This window comes from Pristiophorus japonicus, chromosome 5, assembly GCF_044704955.1.
Source record: "Pristiophorus japonicus isolate sPriJap1 chromosome 5, sPriJap1.hap1, whole genome shotgun sequence".
In the NCBI taxonomy this organism is placed as follows: Eukaryota; Metazoa; Chordata; class Chondrichthyes; family Pristiophoridae; genus Pristiophorus; species Pristiophorus japonicus.
In genome coordinates, this window is record NC_091981.1 from 291,209,149 (window position 1) to 291,230,443 (window position 21,295).

General features: G+C 42.0%; 1 protein-coding gene across 1 annotated transcript in view; it reads left to right on the forward strand.

Moving 5' to 3' along the window:
- LOC139264757 (protein lifeguard 1-like) overlaps positions 1-21,295 on the forward strand; it is a 71,519-nt gene that overhangs the window by 45,220 nt on the left and 5,004 nt on the right. Inside the window, exons 2-6 of the mRNA XM_070881816.1 lie at positions 3,816-4,157; positions 10,954-11,069; positions 12,886-13,086; positions 15,533-15,661; positions 19,030-19,173. Coding sequence (XP_070737917.1) covers positions 3,845-4,157; positions 10,954-11,069; positions 12,886-13,086; positions 15,533-15,661; positions 19,030-19,173 — 903 coding nt within the window. The 5' untranslated portion in view covers positions 3,816-3,844. The remainder of the gene's footprint in view (positions 1-3,815; positions 4,158-10,953; positions 11,070-12,885; positions 13,087-15,532; positions 15,662-19,029; positions 19,174-21,295) is intronic.

Genomic DNA, 21,295 nt, shown 5'->3' on the forward strand with positions numbered 1-21,295 from the left:
AGGGAAATAAATTAGATTGCTTGTGTTGCAGAAGTACCCTGTGGTGTTTACAGTACATGTGACCCATTGTTCCACGGGTGTGCAAATTCAATCTGTTCATGTGACTCAATGAACTGGTGCACTGCAGATTAGAATGTTTAATTGGCTTTGTGCTTCATTTGATTTCTACATAACTGAACTATTTTGTACTGAGTAGAATTACATTTCAGGGATGTAGTTGCATTTTCACATTGATGTACCATTTTTCTGACTTGGTCCGTTCCTGTAATGTTTAGCAAAGCACTGTCCTGGATCGTTATTCAGTTACCTCACCTGTTATGCTATACAGGCATATGGTCTTATTATACGATGTGTCATACCTTGCTTTGAGGTGCCAATTATTGCAGGAGGATATGCAGACGCAAAAAGGTTTTCACAGGGTTTTACTTGTCAATTTAAATTTTGGCAGATAGAAAATCAAGGTGAAAATAGATTTCTCAAAGAAAACAAACCCTGGTAAATGGTCAACGTCTCTTGTGCAGGTTAAAAAGAGTAGGAGAGAAGATTTGTTGAATGGAAAAAATAGTGATTTTAAATTTTCAAGGTGCTAAGTCAAAGACAGTGTTGTGCTCGTAGTTAGAGGGGTGTCATTGCAGAGTGCAATCAGTGTTTTTGTTGGCAGTGCTAAAGGTAGATAAGTACTCATAACTGCAAAGCATCATCCTACTGACCAAATTTCAGAGGTTGTCACATGCACGACTACCTTTCTGAGAAGGAGCTCTGGGCAGAACAATCTCACAGCTGCTTACCCCCCCAGCCCTTTTCCCCCATTCTGTTCAGATGTTATCAAGCAATGGCACCAACTGACTCCATAAAGTTCTTAATTTGCCATTCATGCATGGATATCCACACGTGACCATTATGAAGTGTGTGTCAGAGATGCCATTTGAGGAGCTGCTATGTGAATGAAGAGGGTGGGGCGAAGAAGTGAGTTAAAGAAAGACTTGTGCAGACAAAGTCCCATCTTCTCACTGAGGACACCCTCCATTGTGCTGTGTGGCACTTCCACCGTGCTAAATGGGATAGTTGCAGAACAGATCTAGCAGCTCAAAACTGGGTATCTGAGGTGCTGTGAGCCATCAGCAGCAGCAGAATTGTATTCCACCAGAATCTGGTGGCCTGGCATATCCCTCACTCTACCATTACCATCAAGCCAGGGGACCAATCCTGGTACAATGAGGAGTACAGAAGAGCATGCCAGGAGTAGCACCAGGCGTACCCAAAAATGAGGTGCCAACCTGGGAAAGCTGCGACTCAGGACTACGTGCATGCTAAAAAGAGCGGAAGCAGCATGCTATTAACAATGCCCAGCAATCCCACTATCAACGGATCAGATCAAAGTTCTCCAGTCCTGCCACATCCAGTCGTAAATGGTGATGGACAATTAAACAACTAATGGGAGGAAGAGGCTCCACGAATATCCCCATTCTCCATGATGGTGGAGTCCAGCACGCGAGTGCAAAAGACAAGGCTGAAGTGTTTGCAACCATCTTCAGCCAGAAGTGCCGAGTGGATGATCCATATCAGCCTCCTCTTGAAGTCCCCACCATCAGCCAGTTCTCAGCTAATTCAATTCATTCCACGTGACATCAAGGAACGGCTGAGCACACTGGATAAAGCAACGGCTATGGGCCCTGACAACATCCCCGCTCTTGTGCTGAAGACTTGTACTCCAGAACTAGCTGTGCCTCTAGCCCAGCTGTTCCAGTACAGTTACGATATTGGCATCTACCTGACAATGTGGAAAACTGCCCGGGTTTGTCCTGTCCACCAAAAAGCAGGACCATCCAATTTGGCGAATTACAGCCCCATCAGTCTACTCTCAATCATCAGCAAAATGATGGAAGCTGTCGTTGACAGGTGCTATCAAACGGCACTTACTCAACCAATCACCTGCGTACCAATGGTCAGTTTGTGTTCCACCAAAGCCACTCGACTCCAGACCCCATTACAGCCTTGGTGAGATGAGAGTGACTGCCCTTGACATCAAGGCAGCATTTTGACCGAGTGAGGCATCAAGGAATCAGAGTAAAATGTAAGTCAATGGAGATTAGCAGGGGGAAACCCTCCACTGGCTGGAGTCATACTGAGCACAAAGAAAGATGGCCATCTCGGCCTCAGGACACCACTGCAGGAATTCCTCAGGGCAATGTCCTAGGCCCAACCATCTTCAGTTGCTTCATCAATGACCTTCCCTCCATCATAAGGTCAGAAATGGGGATATTCACTGATGATCGCAGAGTGTTCAGTTCTATTCACAACTCCTCAGATAATGGAGCAGTCCATGCCCGCATGCAGCAAGACCGGACGACATTCAGGCTTGGGCTGGTAAGTGGCAAGTAATATTCGTGCCAGGCAATGACTATCTTCAACAAGTGAGCGTCAAACCACCGCCTCATGACCTTCAATGACATTAACGTCGCCGAAACCCCCACCTTCAACATCCTGGGTGTCACCATTGACCAGAAGCTTAACTGGACTAGCCACATAAATACTATGGCAACAAGAGCGGGTCAGAGGCTGGGTATTCTGTGGTGAGTGTCTACCCATCTGACTGCCCAAAGCCTTTCTACCATCTACAAGGCACAGGTGAGGAGTGTGATGGAATACTCTCCACTTGCCTGGATGAGTGCAGCTCCAACAACACTCGAAGCTCGACACCATCCAGGCCAAAGCAGCTCACTTCTTCGACAGCACCTCCCAAATCCGCCTAGGAGGACAAGGACAGCAGGCGCATGGAACACTGTCACCTGCAAGTTTCCCCTCAAGTCACACACCATCCTGACTTGGAAATATACTGGCATTCCTTCATCGTCACTGGGTTAAAATCCTGGAACTCCCTCTCTAACAGCACTGTGGGAATACCTTCACCACATGCAGGGGAGTTATCCCCAGTGTCCTGGCCAATATTTATCCCGCAATCAACATAACAAAAACAGATTATCCGGTCATTGTCACATTGCTGTTTATGGGAGCTTGCTGTGTGTAAATTAGCTGCTGTGTTTCATACATTGCAACAGTGACTAAACTTCAACAGCTGTAAAGCGCTTTGGGATGTTTGGTGGTTGTGAAAAGCGCTATATAAATACAAGTCTTTCTTTTTTTCACGGACTGCAACAGTTCAAGGTGAAGGCTCACCACCACCTCAGTGAGCAATTAGGGACCAGCAATAAATGCTGGCCTTTCCAGCGATGCCCACATCCCAGGAACGAATAATTTTTTAAAAAAAATTATGTAGTACCTTTCATGACCTCAGGACGTCCCAAAGCACTTTACGACCTTTCGAAGTGTAGTCACTGTTGCAATGTAGGAAAGTCTTGAGCTATGTTAAAACATTTTTGAGTTTAGAGAAGTAGACTGTATAGAAGGGGAGATTGAGCTTCTAAATCCTTAATGTTATGAACGGCAATTATGTACACTTGATCAAATCTGTATGTTTTAGACTTGGACAGACAAATTATTTGTATATGGTTCTGAGGTTCTAACCACTTTCTAATTTTAATAGGGGCCACCAGTTTTAAAGCATGAAATGCAGTATCAAGGAGGTTGTGAAAACAATTGATATTAAAACGTGTATATATCCCTTCATGTTCAAGATCCAATGACAATTTGGATACAGTTCAGTGCCTTAACCAATCATTTATTTTTGAGATCTGACATTTTAATTTGTATCCAATGACTGAGCAATCCCCAGCCAAGTACAACACAATTTGTCAATCTTTTTGTTTTAATGACTTTATTTCTATTTATTAAGCTTTTTTTTTTTCACTTTATAGGTCAAGAATAAGGATTTGTATCGTTGATAATGTCACAGGAGAAGGCATACTTGGTCTCGGGGGATCCACAACAACCTCCTTATCCGCATAATGAGATGGCTTTTGGAAATGACCACTATCCACAACAGCCTCCGCCGTATGGGCAGCCCCCTTTTCCGCAGGCTGCTTATGGGCAACCTGCCTTTCCACCAGCTGCATATGTGCAGCCCCCTTTTCCACAGTCTGCCTATGGACAGCCTGCCTTTCCACAAGCACCATATGGAGAGCCACCACAGGCAGTATATCCACAGGCACCATTCCAGCAGCCGCCCATGCCTCCACCTCCAATGATGCATTCAAATGGTAAGGTGATTCTTAAATGCTTCACTCATTTTTTCCCTTTTTCTGGGTTTCTTGCCGATGAATTGCATTTCACGTGGAGTGCAGTTGCACGATCAGTTTTCTATGGACAAATTATGGCTCATTTGGATGGATTACTCTGTTCATGGAAGGAGACAGATAAACATAGATAGTAAAAAGATAGTCAAAGGAAGGGAGTGGTCGATAAGGGAACAAAAAGGCGACCTTGAGGCAGAGGGCATGGCTAAGATCCTAAGTGAGTACTTTGTATCTGTCAAGAGGATGCTGCCAATGTCACAGTGAAGGAGGAGGTAGACATTGGGATAGGATAAAATAAAGAGGTACATAAAAAGTTGGCAGCACTCAAAGTAGAAAAGTCACCCAATCAGATACGATGTATCCTGCTGAGGGAAGTACTTGTGGAAATTGCAGAAACTCCAGCCACAATCTTTCAATTCTCCTTGGACAGGCTCAGTGAGTGGGCAAAAATTTGGCAGATGGAGTATAATATGGGAAAATGTGAGGTTATCCACTTTGGCAGAAGAAATAGAAAAATAAATTATAATTTTAAATGGAGAATAATTGCAAAGTGCTGCAGAACAGAAGGACCTGGGGGTCTTTGTGCCTGAAACACAAAGTTAGTATGCATGTACAGCAAGTAATCAAGAAGGCAAATGGAATGTTGACCTTTATTGCAAGGGGAAAGAGGAAAAAGGCAGAGAAGTCTTGCAACAGCTATACAGGGTATTGGTGAGGCCACACCTAGAGTACTGCGTGCATTTTTGGTCTCCGTATTTAAGGAAGGATATACTTGCATTGGAGGCTGTTCAGAGAAGGTTCACTAGGTTGATTCTGGAGATGAGGGTGTTGACTTATGAAGGTAGGTTGAATAGGTTGGGCCTACACTTATTGGAGCTCAAAAGAATAAGAGGTGATCTTCTTCAAACAAAGTGGGGCTGAAATTGCATTCGGAGGCTTCCCGCGGACGGATGCCTCCGACCGGAAAAATTTCTATGCAAGTACCTTGTGGTCCCGCAGGAGTGTGCAATTCCGTTGGGGAGGCCTTCTCTTCCCGCGCTGCGAAGCGTGCTCTCGTCCTCCAGATTCGAATGCAGAAGATGAAGTCAAGTGTGACTGCTCAACCAACCAGGTAAAGTATTCTCAATTAATAGCAATGGAAACTCCGTATCTACAAGTTCTCATTGCTATTAATTGAGAAAAAAAGTCCCAAACTAACACCAAATAAAAAATTCAAAACACCTCACATAATTAAAATAAATTGAAATTAAAGTTGATAAATATCTTGGAGGAAAAATAATTCCAAGTTTTTAAAAAGTTTTTAAAATTATGGTTTAAAATAAATTAACATAGTGGGCAGGATTTTAAAGCGTTTTTTAAAATTTTATTTTATTATATTTTTGTATGTTTTTAAACTCTTACGTCTGTAAAAGTAGGCGCTGTGCCTGCTTTTATCAGACACAAGAATTTTGAGGATATTTGCTGGGCAAGATATAGGTAAATCCCGCAATCTTGCCCATGCAAATGTCCTCGCTCCCGATATATGGATGATCTGTTGAGCTCCAACTTGACAGATTGGAAAAGCCAGTTTTAGCACATGCGCATTGTGCGCGGAAAACCAGCTTTTGCAATGCCTTCCTGGGTCCGTAGACACTCCATACGAACCCGGGGAGGTCGGAATTTCCAGGCCATAAGATAATGAGGGGGCTTGACAAGTTGGATGCAGTGAGGATATTTCCACTCATAAGGGAAATTAAAACTAGGGGACATATTCTCAGAATAAGGGGCCGCCCATTTAAAACTGAGATGAGGAATTTCTCCTGAGGGTTGTAAATCTGTGGAATTCTCTGTCCCAGAGAGCTGTGGAGGCTGGATCATTGAATATATTTAAGGCAGAGATCGACAGATTTTTGAGCAATAATGGGGAGTGGGCAGGGAAGTAGAGCTGAATCCGTGATCAGATCAGCCATGATCTTATTAAATGGCGGAACAGGCTCGAGGGATCAAATGGCCTACTCCTATTTCTTATATGGGATGGTGCCAGAGGACAAGAGGATTGCAAATGTTGCACCCCTATTCAAATAAGGGGAGATGAATAAACCTGGTAATTACAGGCAATCGGCATAATGTTGGTGGCAGAGAAACTTTTAGAGACAGCAGTCTGAGACAAAATTGTTACTTGGAAAAACATGGGTTCATAAATGATAGTCAGCATAGATTTGTTAAAGGCAAATATCGTCTGACGGGTATAAGGCAACGAGACCTGGGGAGGTTTACATTCAAAAACCTTTGAAGGTGGCAGGTCAAGTTGATAAGGCTGTTAAGAAGCATATGGAATCCTTGGCTTTATAAAGAGAGGCATAGAGTGCAAAAGCAAAGAAGTTATGCCAAGTTTTTATAAAAGGTTAGGTCTCAGCTTGGAGTACTGTATTCAATTCTGGGCAGCACGGCTTTAGCAGATTTACTAGAATGGTATCGGGCATGAGGGCCTTATGTGGAGAAACTAGAAAAACTAGGATTTTCCTTGGAGCAGAGAAGGTTAAGGAGAGATTTAATGGAGGCATTCGAAATCAGGAAGGGTTTTGATAGACTAAATAAGGATAAACTGTTTCCAGTAATAGCCAGAGGTCACCGTTCTAAGGTAATTGTCAAAAGAACCAGAGGCAAGATGGGAATTTTTAGTAAGTTTTATGATCAAAACATAGAAAATAGGTGCAGGAGTAGGCCATTCGGCTCTTCGAGTCTGCACAACCATTCATGGCTGATCATTCCCTCAGTACCCCTTTCCTGCTTTCTGTCCATACCCCTTGATCCCCTTAGCCGTAAGGGCCATATCTAACTCCCTCTTGATTATATCCAATGAACTGGCATCAACAACTCTCTGCAGCAGGAAATTCCACAGGTTAACAACTCTGAGTGAAGAAGTTTCTCCTCATCTCAATCCTAAATAGCTTACTCCTATCCTTAGATTGTGTCCCGTGGTTCTGGACTTTCCCAACATCGGGAACATTCTTCCTGCATCTAACCTGTCCAGTCCCGTCAGTATTTTATGTTTCTATGAGATCCCCTCTCATCCTTCTAAACTCCAGTGAATACAGGCCCAGTCGATCCAGTCTCTCCTCATATGTCAGTCCTGCCATCCTGTCTAGAATGCATTTGCCTGAAAGGGTGGTGCAAGCAGATTCAATAATAACTCTCAAAACAGAATTATATAAATAAATGTAGGGGTGAAAATTTGCAAGATTATGGGGAAAGGGAAGAGTAATGGGATAGCTCTTGCACGATGGGCTGATTGGCCTCCTTGCTCTGCTGTATGATTCTATGATACTTGAGCACTGCATGCTCCGAAGAAGAAGGAGGAAATGAGATCAGCTGGATTTTGGGGTTAGCAGGCAAGAGGCATGTTAAATGAGATGGGTGGGAATTATTTTTGTTTTCTTGTACACGTGCCTTGGTCCGACAAAGCATTACATCAGTACTTGGTTATAAGTAAACTATTTAAGAGATAAGTGAGTTGGAATAATGGGCAGTCCTGTAACTCGACTCTTGATCTAATGGTTGTGAATAAGTGACATCAAAGATGATTGAAGAGTATTTACTGAAAAGCTATTTTTTTTTCTTTTTATACATTTTCTCCCTTTTGTGTGGTTGAGATCAAGATTTCTTAGAATGATGGATCTGATCTGCAAACTAATCTGATATGAGAACATACGAAATAGGACCAGGCGTCGCCCATACAACCCCCTCAAGCCTATTCAGTAATAGTATGGCTGACTTTCGATCTCAACTCCACTTTCCCGCCTGATCCTCACATCCTTTGATTCCTCGAGTCCAAAAATGTATCTATCTCAGCCTTGTACTCAAGCCTCCACAGCCTTTTGCGGTAGATAATTCCAGAGATTCACAGCCCTCTGAGTGAAGAAATTTCTCTCATCTCAGTCCTAAATTACCATTTATCCTGTGACTATCCCCCCCCAGTTCTGGACTCTTCAGCCAGGAGAAACAGCCTCTCTCTACATCTAGTATGTAGAAGGGTGCAGTGTAAGTTGAAGTATTAAGTTGAAGTTATGAGAAGAGTAAAGAATACCTGGGATTGCTCTTGGAAAGGAGGAATCATTTGAGGTAAACAAACTATTTTGTTTTTTTACAAAATTATGATTCACACCACCTGAGGTTTAAGAATTAGGGATACATAGGAATTCAGTGGATCAGCATTCACCACATGAGCCAGCAGCATGTTCCACAGGCTCCACTGTTCTCTGGGGAAAAGAACTATCTCCTAACATCTAACCTAGTTCTGCCTTGTGACCCCAAATAGGGCATTGGGCAAAATTGTTTTGCATAAATTTTTAATAGGTGTATGGACCAAATGATATTTATAGAAACATAGAAAATAGGTGCCGGAGTAGGCCATTCGGCCCTTCGAGCCTGCACTGCCATTCAATGAGTTCATGGCTGAACATGCAACTTCAGTACCCCATTCCTGCTTTTTCCCCATACCCCTTGATCCCCCTAGTAGTAAGGACTACATCTAACTCCATTTTGAATATATTTAGTGAATTGGCCTCAACAACTTTCTGTGGTAGAGAATTCCACAGGTTCTCCACTCTCTGGGTAAAGTGGTTTCTCCTCATCTCGGTCCTAAATGGCTTACCCCTTATCCTTAGACTATGACCCCTGGTTCTGGACTTCCCCAACATTGGGAATATTCTTCCTGCATCTAACCAGTCTAAACCCGTCAGAATTTTAAACGTTTCTATGAGATCCCCTCTCATTCATCTGAACTCCAGTGAATACAAGCCCAGTTGGTCCAGTCTTTCTTGATATGTCAGTCCTGCCATCCTGGGAATCAGTCTGGTGAGCCTTCGCTGCACTCCCTCAATAGCAAGAATGTCCTTCCTCAAGTTAGGAGACCAAAACTGTACACAATACTCCAGGTGTGGCCTCACCAAGGCCCTGTACAACTGTAGTAACACCTCCCTGCCCCTATACTCAAATCCCCTCCCTATGAAGGCCAACATGCCATTTGCCACCTTAACCGCCTGCTGTACCTGCATGCCAACCTTCAATGACTAATGTACCATGACACCCAGGTGTTGTTGCACCTCCCCTTTTCCTAATCTGTCACCATTCAGATAATAGTCTGTCTCTCTGTTTTTACCACCAAAGTGGATAACCTCACATTTATCCACATTATACTTCATCTGCCATGCATTTGCCCACTCACCTAACCTATTCAAGTCACTCTGCAGCCTCATAGCATCCTCCTCACAGCTCACACTGCCATCCAACTTAGTGTCATCCGCAAATTTGGAGATACTACATTTAATCCCCTCGTCTAAATCACTAATGTACAGTGTAAACAGCTGGGGCCCCAGCACAGAACCTTGCGGTACCCCACTAGTCACTGCCTGCCATTCTGAAAAGTACCCATTTACTCCTACTCTTTGCTTCCTGTCTGCCAACCAGTTCTCAATCCACGTCAGCACACTACCCCCAGTCCCATGTGCTTTAACTTTGCACATTAATCTCTTGTGTGGGACCTTGTCGAAAGCCTTCTGAAAGTCCAAATACACCACATCAACTGGTTCTCCCTTGTCCACTCTGCTGGAAATATCCTCAAAAAATTCCAGAAGATTTGTCAAGCATGATTTCCCTTTCACAAATCCATGCTGACTTGGACCTATCATGTCACCTCTTTCCAAATGAGCTGCTATGACATTCTTAATAATTGATTCCATCATTTTACCCACTACTGATGTCAGGCTGACCAGTCTATAATTCCCTGTTTTCTCTTGCCCTCCTTTTTTAAAAAGTGGGGTTACATTGGCTACACTCCACTCCATAGGAACTGATCCAGAGTCAATGGAATGTTGATAAATGACTGTCAATGCATCCGCTATTTCCAAGGCCACCTCCTTAAGTGCTCTGGGATGCAGACCATCAGGCCCTGGGGATTTATCGGCTTTCAATCCCATCAATTTCCCCAACACAATTTCCCGATTAATAAGGATTTCCCTCAGTTCCTCCTCCTTACTAGACCCTCTGACCCCTTTTATATTCGGAAGGTTTTTGGTGTCCTCCTTAGTGAATAACGAACCACAGTACTTGTTCAATTGGTCTGCCATTTCTTTGTTCCCTGTTATGACGTCCCCTGATTCTGACTGCAGGGGACCTACGTTTGTCTTTACTAACCTTTTTCTCTTTACATATCTATAGAAGATTTTGCCGTCCGTCTTAATGTTCCCTGCAAGCTTCCTCTCGTATTCTATTTTCCCTGCCCTAATCAAACCCTTTGTCCTCCTCTGCTGAGTTCTAAATTTCTCCCAGTCCCCGGGTTCGCTGCTATTTCTTGCCAATTTGTATGCCACTTCCTTGGCTTTAATACTATCCCCGATTTCCCTTGATAGCCACCTTCCCTTTTTTTATTTTTACGCCAGACAGGGATGTACAATTGTTGTAGTTCATCCATGTCTGCCATTGCCCATCCACAGTCAACCCCTTAAGTATCATTCAAGCAAATTATATAAATGGGTTTAAAAAACAGCAAGATGCATGTCTGGAGAGAAGGAATAGAAATGGTGTGAAACGACTAACATCAATTAAGAATGGGTACAAGTTTATTGAGTAATTCCTACTAATTAATGAGTCATGTGCAGTTTTTGTGTTTCTGACTGTATTGTGTATGTGTCGTTTGGATGCATTGTGATCCAGAAAATTACGAATCTTGAGCATCAAGACCTGCCATCTGGTGATAAAGTATTCATTTGCTTTATTGCAGTTGCTTTGGGAAGCCCTGGCTATCATGATGACGTCCCTCCATCTTATTATGACAATGAGGAATTCACTGCATCGAACTTTGAAGACAAGAACATCCGCCGAGCATTTATTAGAAAGGTAAGACTCCTGTACACAGAATGATTGTAAGGAACATGCTAATTAAAAATAAAGAACAATTGTGAAGTTGTTGCAGTTAGCAACATTTTAAATTTTTGGAAATCATTTAAAACAAGTGGTTGCAGTTACCACTAGTTTGACTACTTCTTCTCAACCCTTCCCAACAAGATTTTTTTTTTCATTCTCAGGATGTGGCATTGCTGCCAATGCTGGCATTTGTTGCCCATCCCTAGTTGTCCCAAGAAGGCCTTCACGAACTGCTAGCAGTTTGCTACAACGGAGTGCCTTGATGGGCTGCTTCAGACAGAAGTTAAGAGTCAGCCATGTTGGTGTGGGACTGGAGTCAAATGTAGGCCAGATTGGGGAACGGGTTTAATGAGTATTGATGACATTAAATAACTGGTTAGGAATAGTGGTTGTGTTGACTGTGTGGAGGAGTTGGATTAATATATCTAGATTTTTACCTGTGCACTGGGCCTCAGCTCATCTCCCTCTTGCAGTCTTCTGCTGTGAAAACCGTGCATTGCTTATTAAATAATTATTTTCCATTTGCTGAAATCGCATGAAATATGCTTCCTGTAAATATTCAAAATGAACCTACTTCCGCAATTGGGTCTGCTCTTCAGATGGAAAGATCGAACAAACTTGCACTTTTATAGGACGATAAAAGAAGCATTAAGATTTGTGTGCATCTTTAGCTGACCAGATCATTTTGCAAATGTTGGTTATGAAGAATCTTGGTTTGAAAATAGTAACCCCAGCTTAATGCTCTGCATTTAATTATTAATGACAACAAGTAGCACCTTGAAGGGCAAGGAGAGTCTAGGAGCTATAATTTCTGTTAAATAATTCATCAACTCTCCCTCTTAAGTTATAGTAATAAACATGACCCCTCAACTATTAATTTGCTACTTCATGTAGATATGCTATTTTGCAACATTTCCCTTAACTGTTCTGATATTGTATAAAGAAAGAACATGCATCTGTGTAGTGCTGTTCATTCCTTAAGATGTCCCGAAGAACTTCGCAGCCAATGAATTACTCTTATTTATGTTGGCCAATGCAGTCAATTTATGCACAGCAAGTTTCTACAACAGCAAGGTAATGTTAAAGCAAAAATCTATCTGCATTCTATAGTAGCTCCTTTCAGTGGACGTTGACATTCTGGACTGGGCAGATTGAATCTAGAAAATACACTGGCAGCTAAATATGCGGTTTCTTGGAGACCCACATTGTCTAACTGAACCTGTGTTTGTGTTGAACTTGGCATTCTGAACTGAAGAGGGTGGAATAATGGAAGCTGGAGATTCCACTGTTGGATAAGTGGTTTGAGTGGATTTTATTGGCTGGAAGTTCTCGCACAGTAGTTTGCAAGATCTTGTGTTTTTCTCCCCTTTCTTCTCCTGCCAAATCTATTGGCAAAGAAAAAAAAGAATACATATAGAGATGATCAGATACTCTCTGGAACTTACAATTTATGTTGAGATGAATAGAATATTATCAGGGAGGCGACTGTCTTATGTTGAATTTCCCTGGAATTTTCACTTTGAAGGGTGGAAGAATTGCTTTTTAAAATATTGGCAGTTTGCATGTTCACCTTGCTCAGCCAATTAACTGAACACACCTAATAATTATGTCTGTTGGAAGAAATGGATTTAATGGGCCAGGTATCCTTTTATTTTCTCATGTTGTGGTGGCTTTGTACTTGTATCAGGAGATGGTAGGACTTGACCATGAGCCTTTGCTGATTTACACACACTGCCATCTCTTCCATGATGAACACAGGAATAATTATTGCTTCTCTTTTCCTTTACAGGTCTACATGGTTTTGACTGTTCAGCTACTGGTGACTTTCACTTTTGTGTGCGTTTGCACGTTCGTTTCTGATGCCAAGAAATTTGTGAGACGCACTCCTTGGATGTACTATGCCTCGTACGGTGTATTCTTCGTCTCACTTATTGCTCTCAGCTGTTGTGGAGAATTCCGACGAAAGCACCCCTGGAACCTCATTGCTTTGGTATTTAAGCAGTATCGTTAATGTTTCCCTGCCCTGTCATGGTTTGCTCCAAACGTAAACTGGAGCTGTATGATTAGGGGTGGGGGTCGGGGAGTGCTCTGAACTGGTTCAGGATGTGAATTTGCGATTTGGACAATTGAAACTCGTCCCTCGCATTAAGTCTCCCATTGAGGGAGTGCAGCGAAGGTTCACCAGACTGATTCCAGGGATGGCTGGACTGTCATATGAGGAGAGACTGGATCAACTGGGCCTTTATACACTGGAGTTTAGAAGGATGAGAGGGGATCTCATAGAAATGTATAAGATTCTGATGGGACGGGACAGGTTAGATGCAGGCAGAATGTTCCTGATGTTGGGGAAGTCCAGAACCAGGGGACACAGTCTTAGGATAAGGGGTAGGTCATTTTGGACTGAGAAGAGGAGAAACTTCTTCACTCGGAGAGTTGTTAACCTGTGGAATTCCCTGCCGCAGAGAGTTGTTGATGCCAGTTCACTGGATATATTCAAGAGGGAGTTAGATATGGCTCTTACGGTTAAGGGGATCAAGGGGTATGGAGAGAAAGTAGGAAAGGGGTACTGAGGGAATGATCAGCCATGATCTTATTGAATGGCGGTGCAGGCTCGAAGGGCCGAATAGCCTACTCCTACACCTATTTTTCTATGTTTCTATTATGGCCACCTTACTGTATTTTGAGTAACTGCAGTATGTTTTCTTCCGTTACCTTGCTTGATAGATTACAAACATTGATAACATAAACATAAGAAATAGGAGCAGGAGTAGGCCATATAGCTCCTCGAGCCTGCTGTTCCATTTAATATGATCATGGCTGATCTGATCATGGACTCGGGTCCACTTTCCTTCCCATTCCCTATAAACCCCTTATTCCCTTATCGATAAATCCCTTGTGAAGTTTTTCCTGGTATGTTTTCACTAATTTATATTTATTCTCTGATCCTTTCTCATCATATTTTGAATAAATAATCTTGGGTTTATGATATATATTGTGTATATACTTTTAAAGTCTTCCTCCTTAACTACCTCTTTTCTACACTGTAAATCTTAAGCTGCTCTATTCTTCAGAGTTCATTCCTTTTGCATTTTGGATTGTCTTATTCTTTTCTGTACCTTTTTCTAATGCCAGTATATATTTGTTGGAGTGGTAACCCAAATGGGAACATTGTATTCGAATGTGGTCTGGCCAATGCATTATACACGATTAGCACAACTGCAAATGTGTATTCCAATGTTGTGGCCTATCATTCTATATTTTAAGTACTTCAACCTTTTATCCTGCCCTTAAAATGAATAAACACACAATTTAAAAATTAACCCATTATATACAGCAAGATTACAATATTATAATACATTTTAATAGTCTTCAGATTAAACATTTAAGTAGGAGGAAGGAGAGAAATGGGAAGAAAGACTTTTTTTTTATATGAAAATCTAGCATTGGTTTTATAGGTGGGCACTAATTATTCACACTCTAGTCCATAGATTCTAAATTTTATGGCATTGGAAATGGGGAAAAAAATCTCATTATTGCATTTGGGAGTGCTATTCTGACTCCGAATAGAGGAAGCTATTGTATTTGGGAATGTTTGATGTAGGCATGAAATATTAGTAGTGGCAGTTATTTGCTTCTCAATGTTTAGGCAATTGCAGAATACATGTTAAAGTCAGATATTGCCACTTAGCCAGAATGATCAAACAATATGGGAGTTACATAGAAACATAGAAAATAGGTGGCGGAGTAGGCCATTCGGCCCATCTCATTCCTGGCTCCCAGCAAACATTCACAGGGATGTAATGTCCCCTCCTGCTAGGCTTTGCATGAAGCTAGTTTCAAAGGGAGCAGATGCAGTAGCAGGTTTGATTATTAGCTCTTCAAACCAACCGCTGTACAGGGATCGGGAAACAAGTCATAATACTTGTGGGGGCAGGGCCGAGATGAGCAAAGACTCTTGAGTAGCTAGCTTTTTTAAAAAAAAAGTTGAATGCTTTCACTGAGGCAGTCGCAGTCAGAAATATTGGAGGAACATTTCCGAGACATTTTTGTTTGAGTTAAGTAAGACGACCGCTGATGTGGGGAATTGTGCCGTGTTCTTTATTTTGTATCATTACACAAAGTTAAATTGTACTAATTAAACTAAATGAATCTGGCCATAACTGTTGTTTTGTATGTTCATGTTGCTGTGAAAAAACAGCTCAATAATTCATGCAAAAGACACAATTATCCAGTACAAATCATACGGGGATGTTTTTGTTAAGTTACGTACTCCTACAAGTAGATAGAAATGAGTCGGGTCAAACAAAAGTAAGGCTATCAGACTGCTGACGAGAGACTGACACCATTGTACCCAAAAGGGTATGTATGTATGTATGATCCAAACCTGTAAAAGTGTATATGCAGTTTACTTACGTGCTGTTGCTTTTCTTCTGCAGTCCGTCCTGACTCTGAGCATGTCATACATGGTTGGCATGATTGCCAGTTTCTACAATACGGACTCTGTAGTGATGGCTGTTGGGATCACTGCAGCTGTTTGCTTTACTGTTGTCCTCTTCTCTATGCAGGTAAACCTTAAAAATAAGCTATGTGCACACGCATAATCTTGATGAGCTGGCTGCCTAGAGACAATAAAGAAAAATGAGTTGGAGGGAACGATGCCCATAACCAATGCATAAATTATCTGACTTTGCTTGAGATTTTAAACAAAACTACTTAAGCTGTTGGTTTATCTTTTAATTTGGCCTTTTCCACAATATCTGTAACTTATCCACTGATTCCATCCACTTTCCACCGCAAGCTTAGCTTCTGATCCCAGGCCCAGATGAAATGTATCCCAGACTGTTAAGCGAAGCAAAAGAGGAAATAGCAGAGGCTTAGACCATTTTCTAATCCTCTCTGGCTTCAGGTGTGGTGCTGGAGGACTGCTAATGTGGTACCTTTGTTTAACAAGGGAGAAAGGGATAGACTGAGTAATTGCAGGCCAGTCAGCCTAACCTCAGTGGTGGGAAATTTATTGGGGAAAAATCCTGAAGGACAGGATAAATCTATATTTAGAAAGACACTGATTAATCAGGGACAGTCAGCACGGATTTGTTAAGGGAAGGTCGTGTCTGATTAACTTGATTGAATGTTTCGAGGAGGTAACGATGAGGGCAGTGCGTATGATGTAATGTATATGGACTTTAGCAAAGCTTTTGATAAGGTCCCAAATGGCAGACTGGTCACAAAAGTAAAAGCCCATGGGATCCAGGGCTAAGTGGCAAGTTGGATCCAAAATTGGCTGAGGCAGGAAGCAAAGGATAATGGTTGATGGGTGTTTTTGTGACTGGAAGGATGTTTCCAGTGGGGTTCTGCAGGGCTCAGTACTAGGTCCCTTGCTTTTTGTGGTATACATCACTTGTCTAGACTTGAATACAGGGGGTATGATTAAGAAGTTTGCAGATGATATAAAAAAAAGGCTGTGTGGTTGATGATGAGGAAGAAAGCTGACGATTGCTTTCACAGATCCCTGAAGGTAGCAGGCCAGGTGGATACGTTGGTTAAGAAGGCCTATGGAATGCTTGCCTTTATTAGCTGAGGCATAGAATATAAGAGCAGGGAGGTTATGCTTGAACTGTATAAAACACTGGTTGGCCACAGCTTGGAGTACTGCGTGTAGTTCTGGTCACCGTGTTACTGGAGAGAGTACAGAGGAGATTTACAAGGAAGTTGCCGGAAGTGGAGAACCTAAGCTATGAGGATTGATTGGATAGACTGGGTTTGTTTTCCTTGGACCAGAGGAGGCTGAGGGGAGACCTCATTGAGATGTTTAAAATTTATGAGGGGCCTAGATATAAAGGTCCTATTTCCCTAAGCAGAGGGGTCAACAACCAGGGAGCATAAATTTAAAATAATTGGTAGAAGATTTTGAGGGGAAGCTTCTTCACGCAGAGACTTGTGGGGGTCTGGAGCTCACTGTTGAAAGGATGGTACCGGCGGAAACACTCTCCACATTTAAAAAGGACTTGGATATGCACTTGAAGTGCTGTGACCTGCAAGGTTATGGACCTCGAGCTGGAAAGTGGGATTAGGCTGGATAGCCTCTTGGTCGGCGTGGACACGATGGGCTGATGTGGCCTCCTTCCGTGCTGTAAACTTCTATGATTCTATGATCCTCTCCCTCTCAAAGAATGCTTGTTTTCAGCTCTCTCATTGCCTGCCACCTTTTCTGCCTCAGTTCATCTGCTGCTGAAACCCTTATCCACACCTTTGTCACCTCCAACTTTGAACTATTCCAATATTGTCCTGGCCGGTTTCCTCATCTTCCACCCTCTACACATTAGCTCATCCAAAACTCTGCTCCCTCAGTTCTACCCTCATCACCTGTCACCCCTGTTCTTGTTGATTTAAATTAGCTTCTGTTTCCCCAAAGCCTCTAATTTAAAATGACCATCCTCCTGTTTAAATCTTTTCATAGCCTCGCCCCATCACATCGCTGTAACCTCTTCCAGCTCTACAACCCCCCTCCTGGACACTTCCGTTCCTCCTACTCTGACATTTTGTGCATTCTTACCCTATACGCCACCAATGGCCACTGTGCCTCAAGTCATCTAGCCCCCATGCTTTGGGGTTTCCTTCCTAATGCCCCCTGCCTCCCTCTTCCATTAAGTTCCTCTTTAAAACCCACCTCATTGCCCAATCTTTTAGTCACCCCTCTTAATATTTCCTCCTTTGGCTTTGTCTGCTTACACCTCTGTAGAGTGCCTTGACATATTTTCTTTGTGATATAAATGCAAGTTGTTGGTTGTTTTTGGTGTAGAAGGTTGCAGTGTTCAGGTGGGGAAAGTCCACAGAGATTTGAAGAGGGTTTTAAATTTAGTAAATCCTAGTCTGTCTCCCATGGTGTTTCACATGGGGAATCAAGACCAAGTGAATTCAGGTCAATTAGGGTTCGAGGCTGGCGAGGGAAATAATTGGACTGGCAGGAGAAAGGGGAGAAGAGGTGGGATTTACATTAAATTGAACTGGCATTATTTAATTGCTAGATTTTTTGCCAATTTCCTCATCATTATGGGAGACTGACTACTATTTATTACATTTTCTCATCCCGGGGAGACACTGCGGTAAGGTTTTACAAGTATCTCACTTGTTTTGAGGCTTGACCTTGAGTCAGCTATTTACTGGTATCGAGAGGATGGCAGCCATCACAGCTGAGCCTGATCCGAACCTCACTCTTCATGTGTGAAACTTTCCATCTGGGACCACTGGTTCAAGGGTAGGAATCCTTGTCTAGGGACACAGAACAATTCCTTCATTGCCACCCCAATTGAGATCAGCTTACTCAATGAAATAAATCTAACCTGGTGCCTTCTGGTCTCTAGGCCTCTCACCTGCTGAACCATTTTCAACAATACTGAGATCGAGCTGAGATTGATGGAGTGAAGGTTGTCTCTAATTTGAAAAATGCTTGGGGTGGTCTTTATCCTGGCGAATAATTGTGAATAATTTATAGGTGCTGGTGTGGCAACCCAAGAAATTTGCACCGTGGTATATACTGATAGAGTACACAATACTGACCATTTTGAACCTATCTTCTCTCCGTTCACTTTTCTTTTTAAAAAAAAAATCTATGCTAGGTCAATTGAGTTTTTAAGGAGGAAATAGCAGTTTCCAAGAAATGTGTGGGAATAAAGGGTTAATTTTTTTGAAAGGACAAACTAACTTTCTGAAAGCTATTACTAGTACACTAGACTAAACCGGTATGGGGAGTGTGGCTTAACTCGTGAATCTGCAGGCATACTCTTAACATAATCTCATATAGCTAATTCTAATGACTTCTAGCTGTAATAATGCATTTATTTCCAGCCACAGCAGATTTTATTGCGGACCAGTAACTTGTCACCTGATGAGTGTTAACTTTGTTGCCCTGCTAATGGATTGTTTCCCTCTTCAGACAAAGTATGACTTTACTTCCTGTATGGGTGTGATGCTGGTGTCTGTGGTCGTGCTCTTTTTCTTTGGAATTCTGTGCATTTTTATCCAGAACCGGATTCTCCAGATTGTGTATGCATCTGTTGGTGCACTGATCTTCACAGTGGTAAGTGTGAATGCTTTTTTAAAAAAAAAATTGATATGAGTATATGGTGGTGCTCCCCCTGATCTTTTCAAAGCTAATTAACTACTCTCAAAGCTGGTTGCACCTTTCACAGCACAGTCCCAGGTTTTATGGGTATCTTCTATTTTTGTTACAGCCTTTACTGTTCGAAGGATCAAAGTCTTGCCTATTGCTTTTAAGAAGTGTTCTTACCCATGTTGACCATATTTTAGAATGATTTGCTTGAATGAAGAGCTTCTATCTCTCCATACTGGAATACACAGGCAGTAAAATCTGCCCTTTTTTGAGTTTCTGTACCTGTGACATGAAGTAGTAGGATACTGGTTCGCACCCCAATTTACATAGCGAGTTCTCCCTCAGTATGCACTGGGAGTGTCCGTCTAGATTTTATGTTCATGTCTCTGGAGTGCGACTTGAAATCTCAACCTTCTGACTCCGAGGCAAGACTTTTACCACTGAGCCAAGGCTGGCACCTTTCTTGCAAGAAGAGATGAAAACTTTATTTTTTTAATTTGTCTTTTTAAAATGTGTCTACTAATGAAACAATTAATCCCATGTTTCAGGATTTGGCTAAAGGGCAAAAATATATCAGCTGGAGAGGGATGTCTGGTGCCAGTAAAGTGTAGGGAGTGCATTCATCATCATCATCATAGGCAGTCCTTCGAAACGAGGATGACCAGCTTCCATGCCAAAAAAGGATGAGTTCACAGGTGTTTCAATGAAGGACCTAATATTCCAGATCCTGAACTACATATTGAAATGTGAAAGATGCCTGTGCGTGGATCTTTTTAACGTGTGGTGGCCGTTGCGGTGGACTTGACCGAGCTAGGTCTTGGTCCAGTGGCAAGGATTAATCAAGATGACACGAGACCAGTTTTGTTGCACGGGCCTAGTGCGCGCGCACATCGCAGTGTGGTCTGGCCTGTGCTGCTCCTGGACCCTCACCTCTCCTGGGCCCCGCTCCTTCGCCCCGACCTTGCCGCTCCTGCATTATTGCAGTATTGAAACCCGACCTACAATGCACCCCGTTCAAAAGGTGGAAAACGTTTGTTAGATTATATTTAAACGGTCTACTTTAGTTCTGATTTTGGTTCGAGACTTTCAATGGAACACTTACACACACTAGTCCTACATTCAGGCTTTATTTTTAAATTGTAGATTCCGCAGTAATATATTATGTTAAAACATGTACAAAATATTTATTATATAATTAATTCTACTAAGATGATTCATATAATGAGTCCATATGTGTAGTAAAGTTCAACATGTAACAAACTATGTCTACAAACTGACCAGATTGGTCATTACAATATCTGGGAGGCACCAGAAGATAGTCCACTTTCTTGTTCCAGGGTGCACACTCAACTTGGCTGTTAACGTCCACTCCATTTCAGGCCTAAAACTGCAGTCTATATAACTTGATCCACCAGCATTATACCAAAGGAAAATTATAGAAAACATTCCTGGGTTTACCCAGTTTATGAGCTGATAAAAATCTTAAATCTAATTGAGGGAGTGAATCATCTTATCAACTGTTATATTCCATCCACAGGTGGTGACCTTGTAAGTTTGTTTTCGTAACTAATAATTCTGCAGTATATCCTTTTCCCATAATTAAATATTGGGCTTCTGGAACTAATTTAAACTATAAACTCCTAAACCAATAGCTAAACCATCTGGTTTCCCAATTAAGCAGGCAATATTTATGGAAGTATGCAATACATTTGTTTAAGTTTATCACATCACCTTGACGTAATGGTACCTAGCTATCATAAAGATGTCACACATCTGAAGCTGGAAAAAATAATAGACTGGGAGCAGCAACATTGTCTCACAGCACTTAGGGTCCAGTTGTTTCCAAAGCCCTTGTATGTTTATCAGAGACTTATTAGCACAAATAATGGTAATTAAACAACTGGTGTTATAAGGGTAAACTTCAATTCAAAATTTCAGTAGTTTACATATTTTTAATTCAAAATCTAATGGCCTCTATCTTGGACAGGCAAGTATATAATACAAACCCTGCTTGTCCTGTTTCTAAAAGTTAACTTTAAAATCTCACTTGCTAGTGAGGTCTACTAGGGTATGGGAATGGAGAATTTTT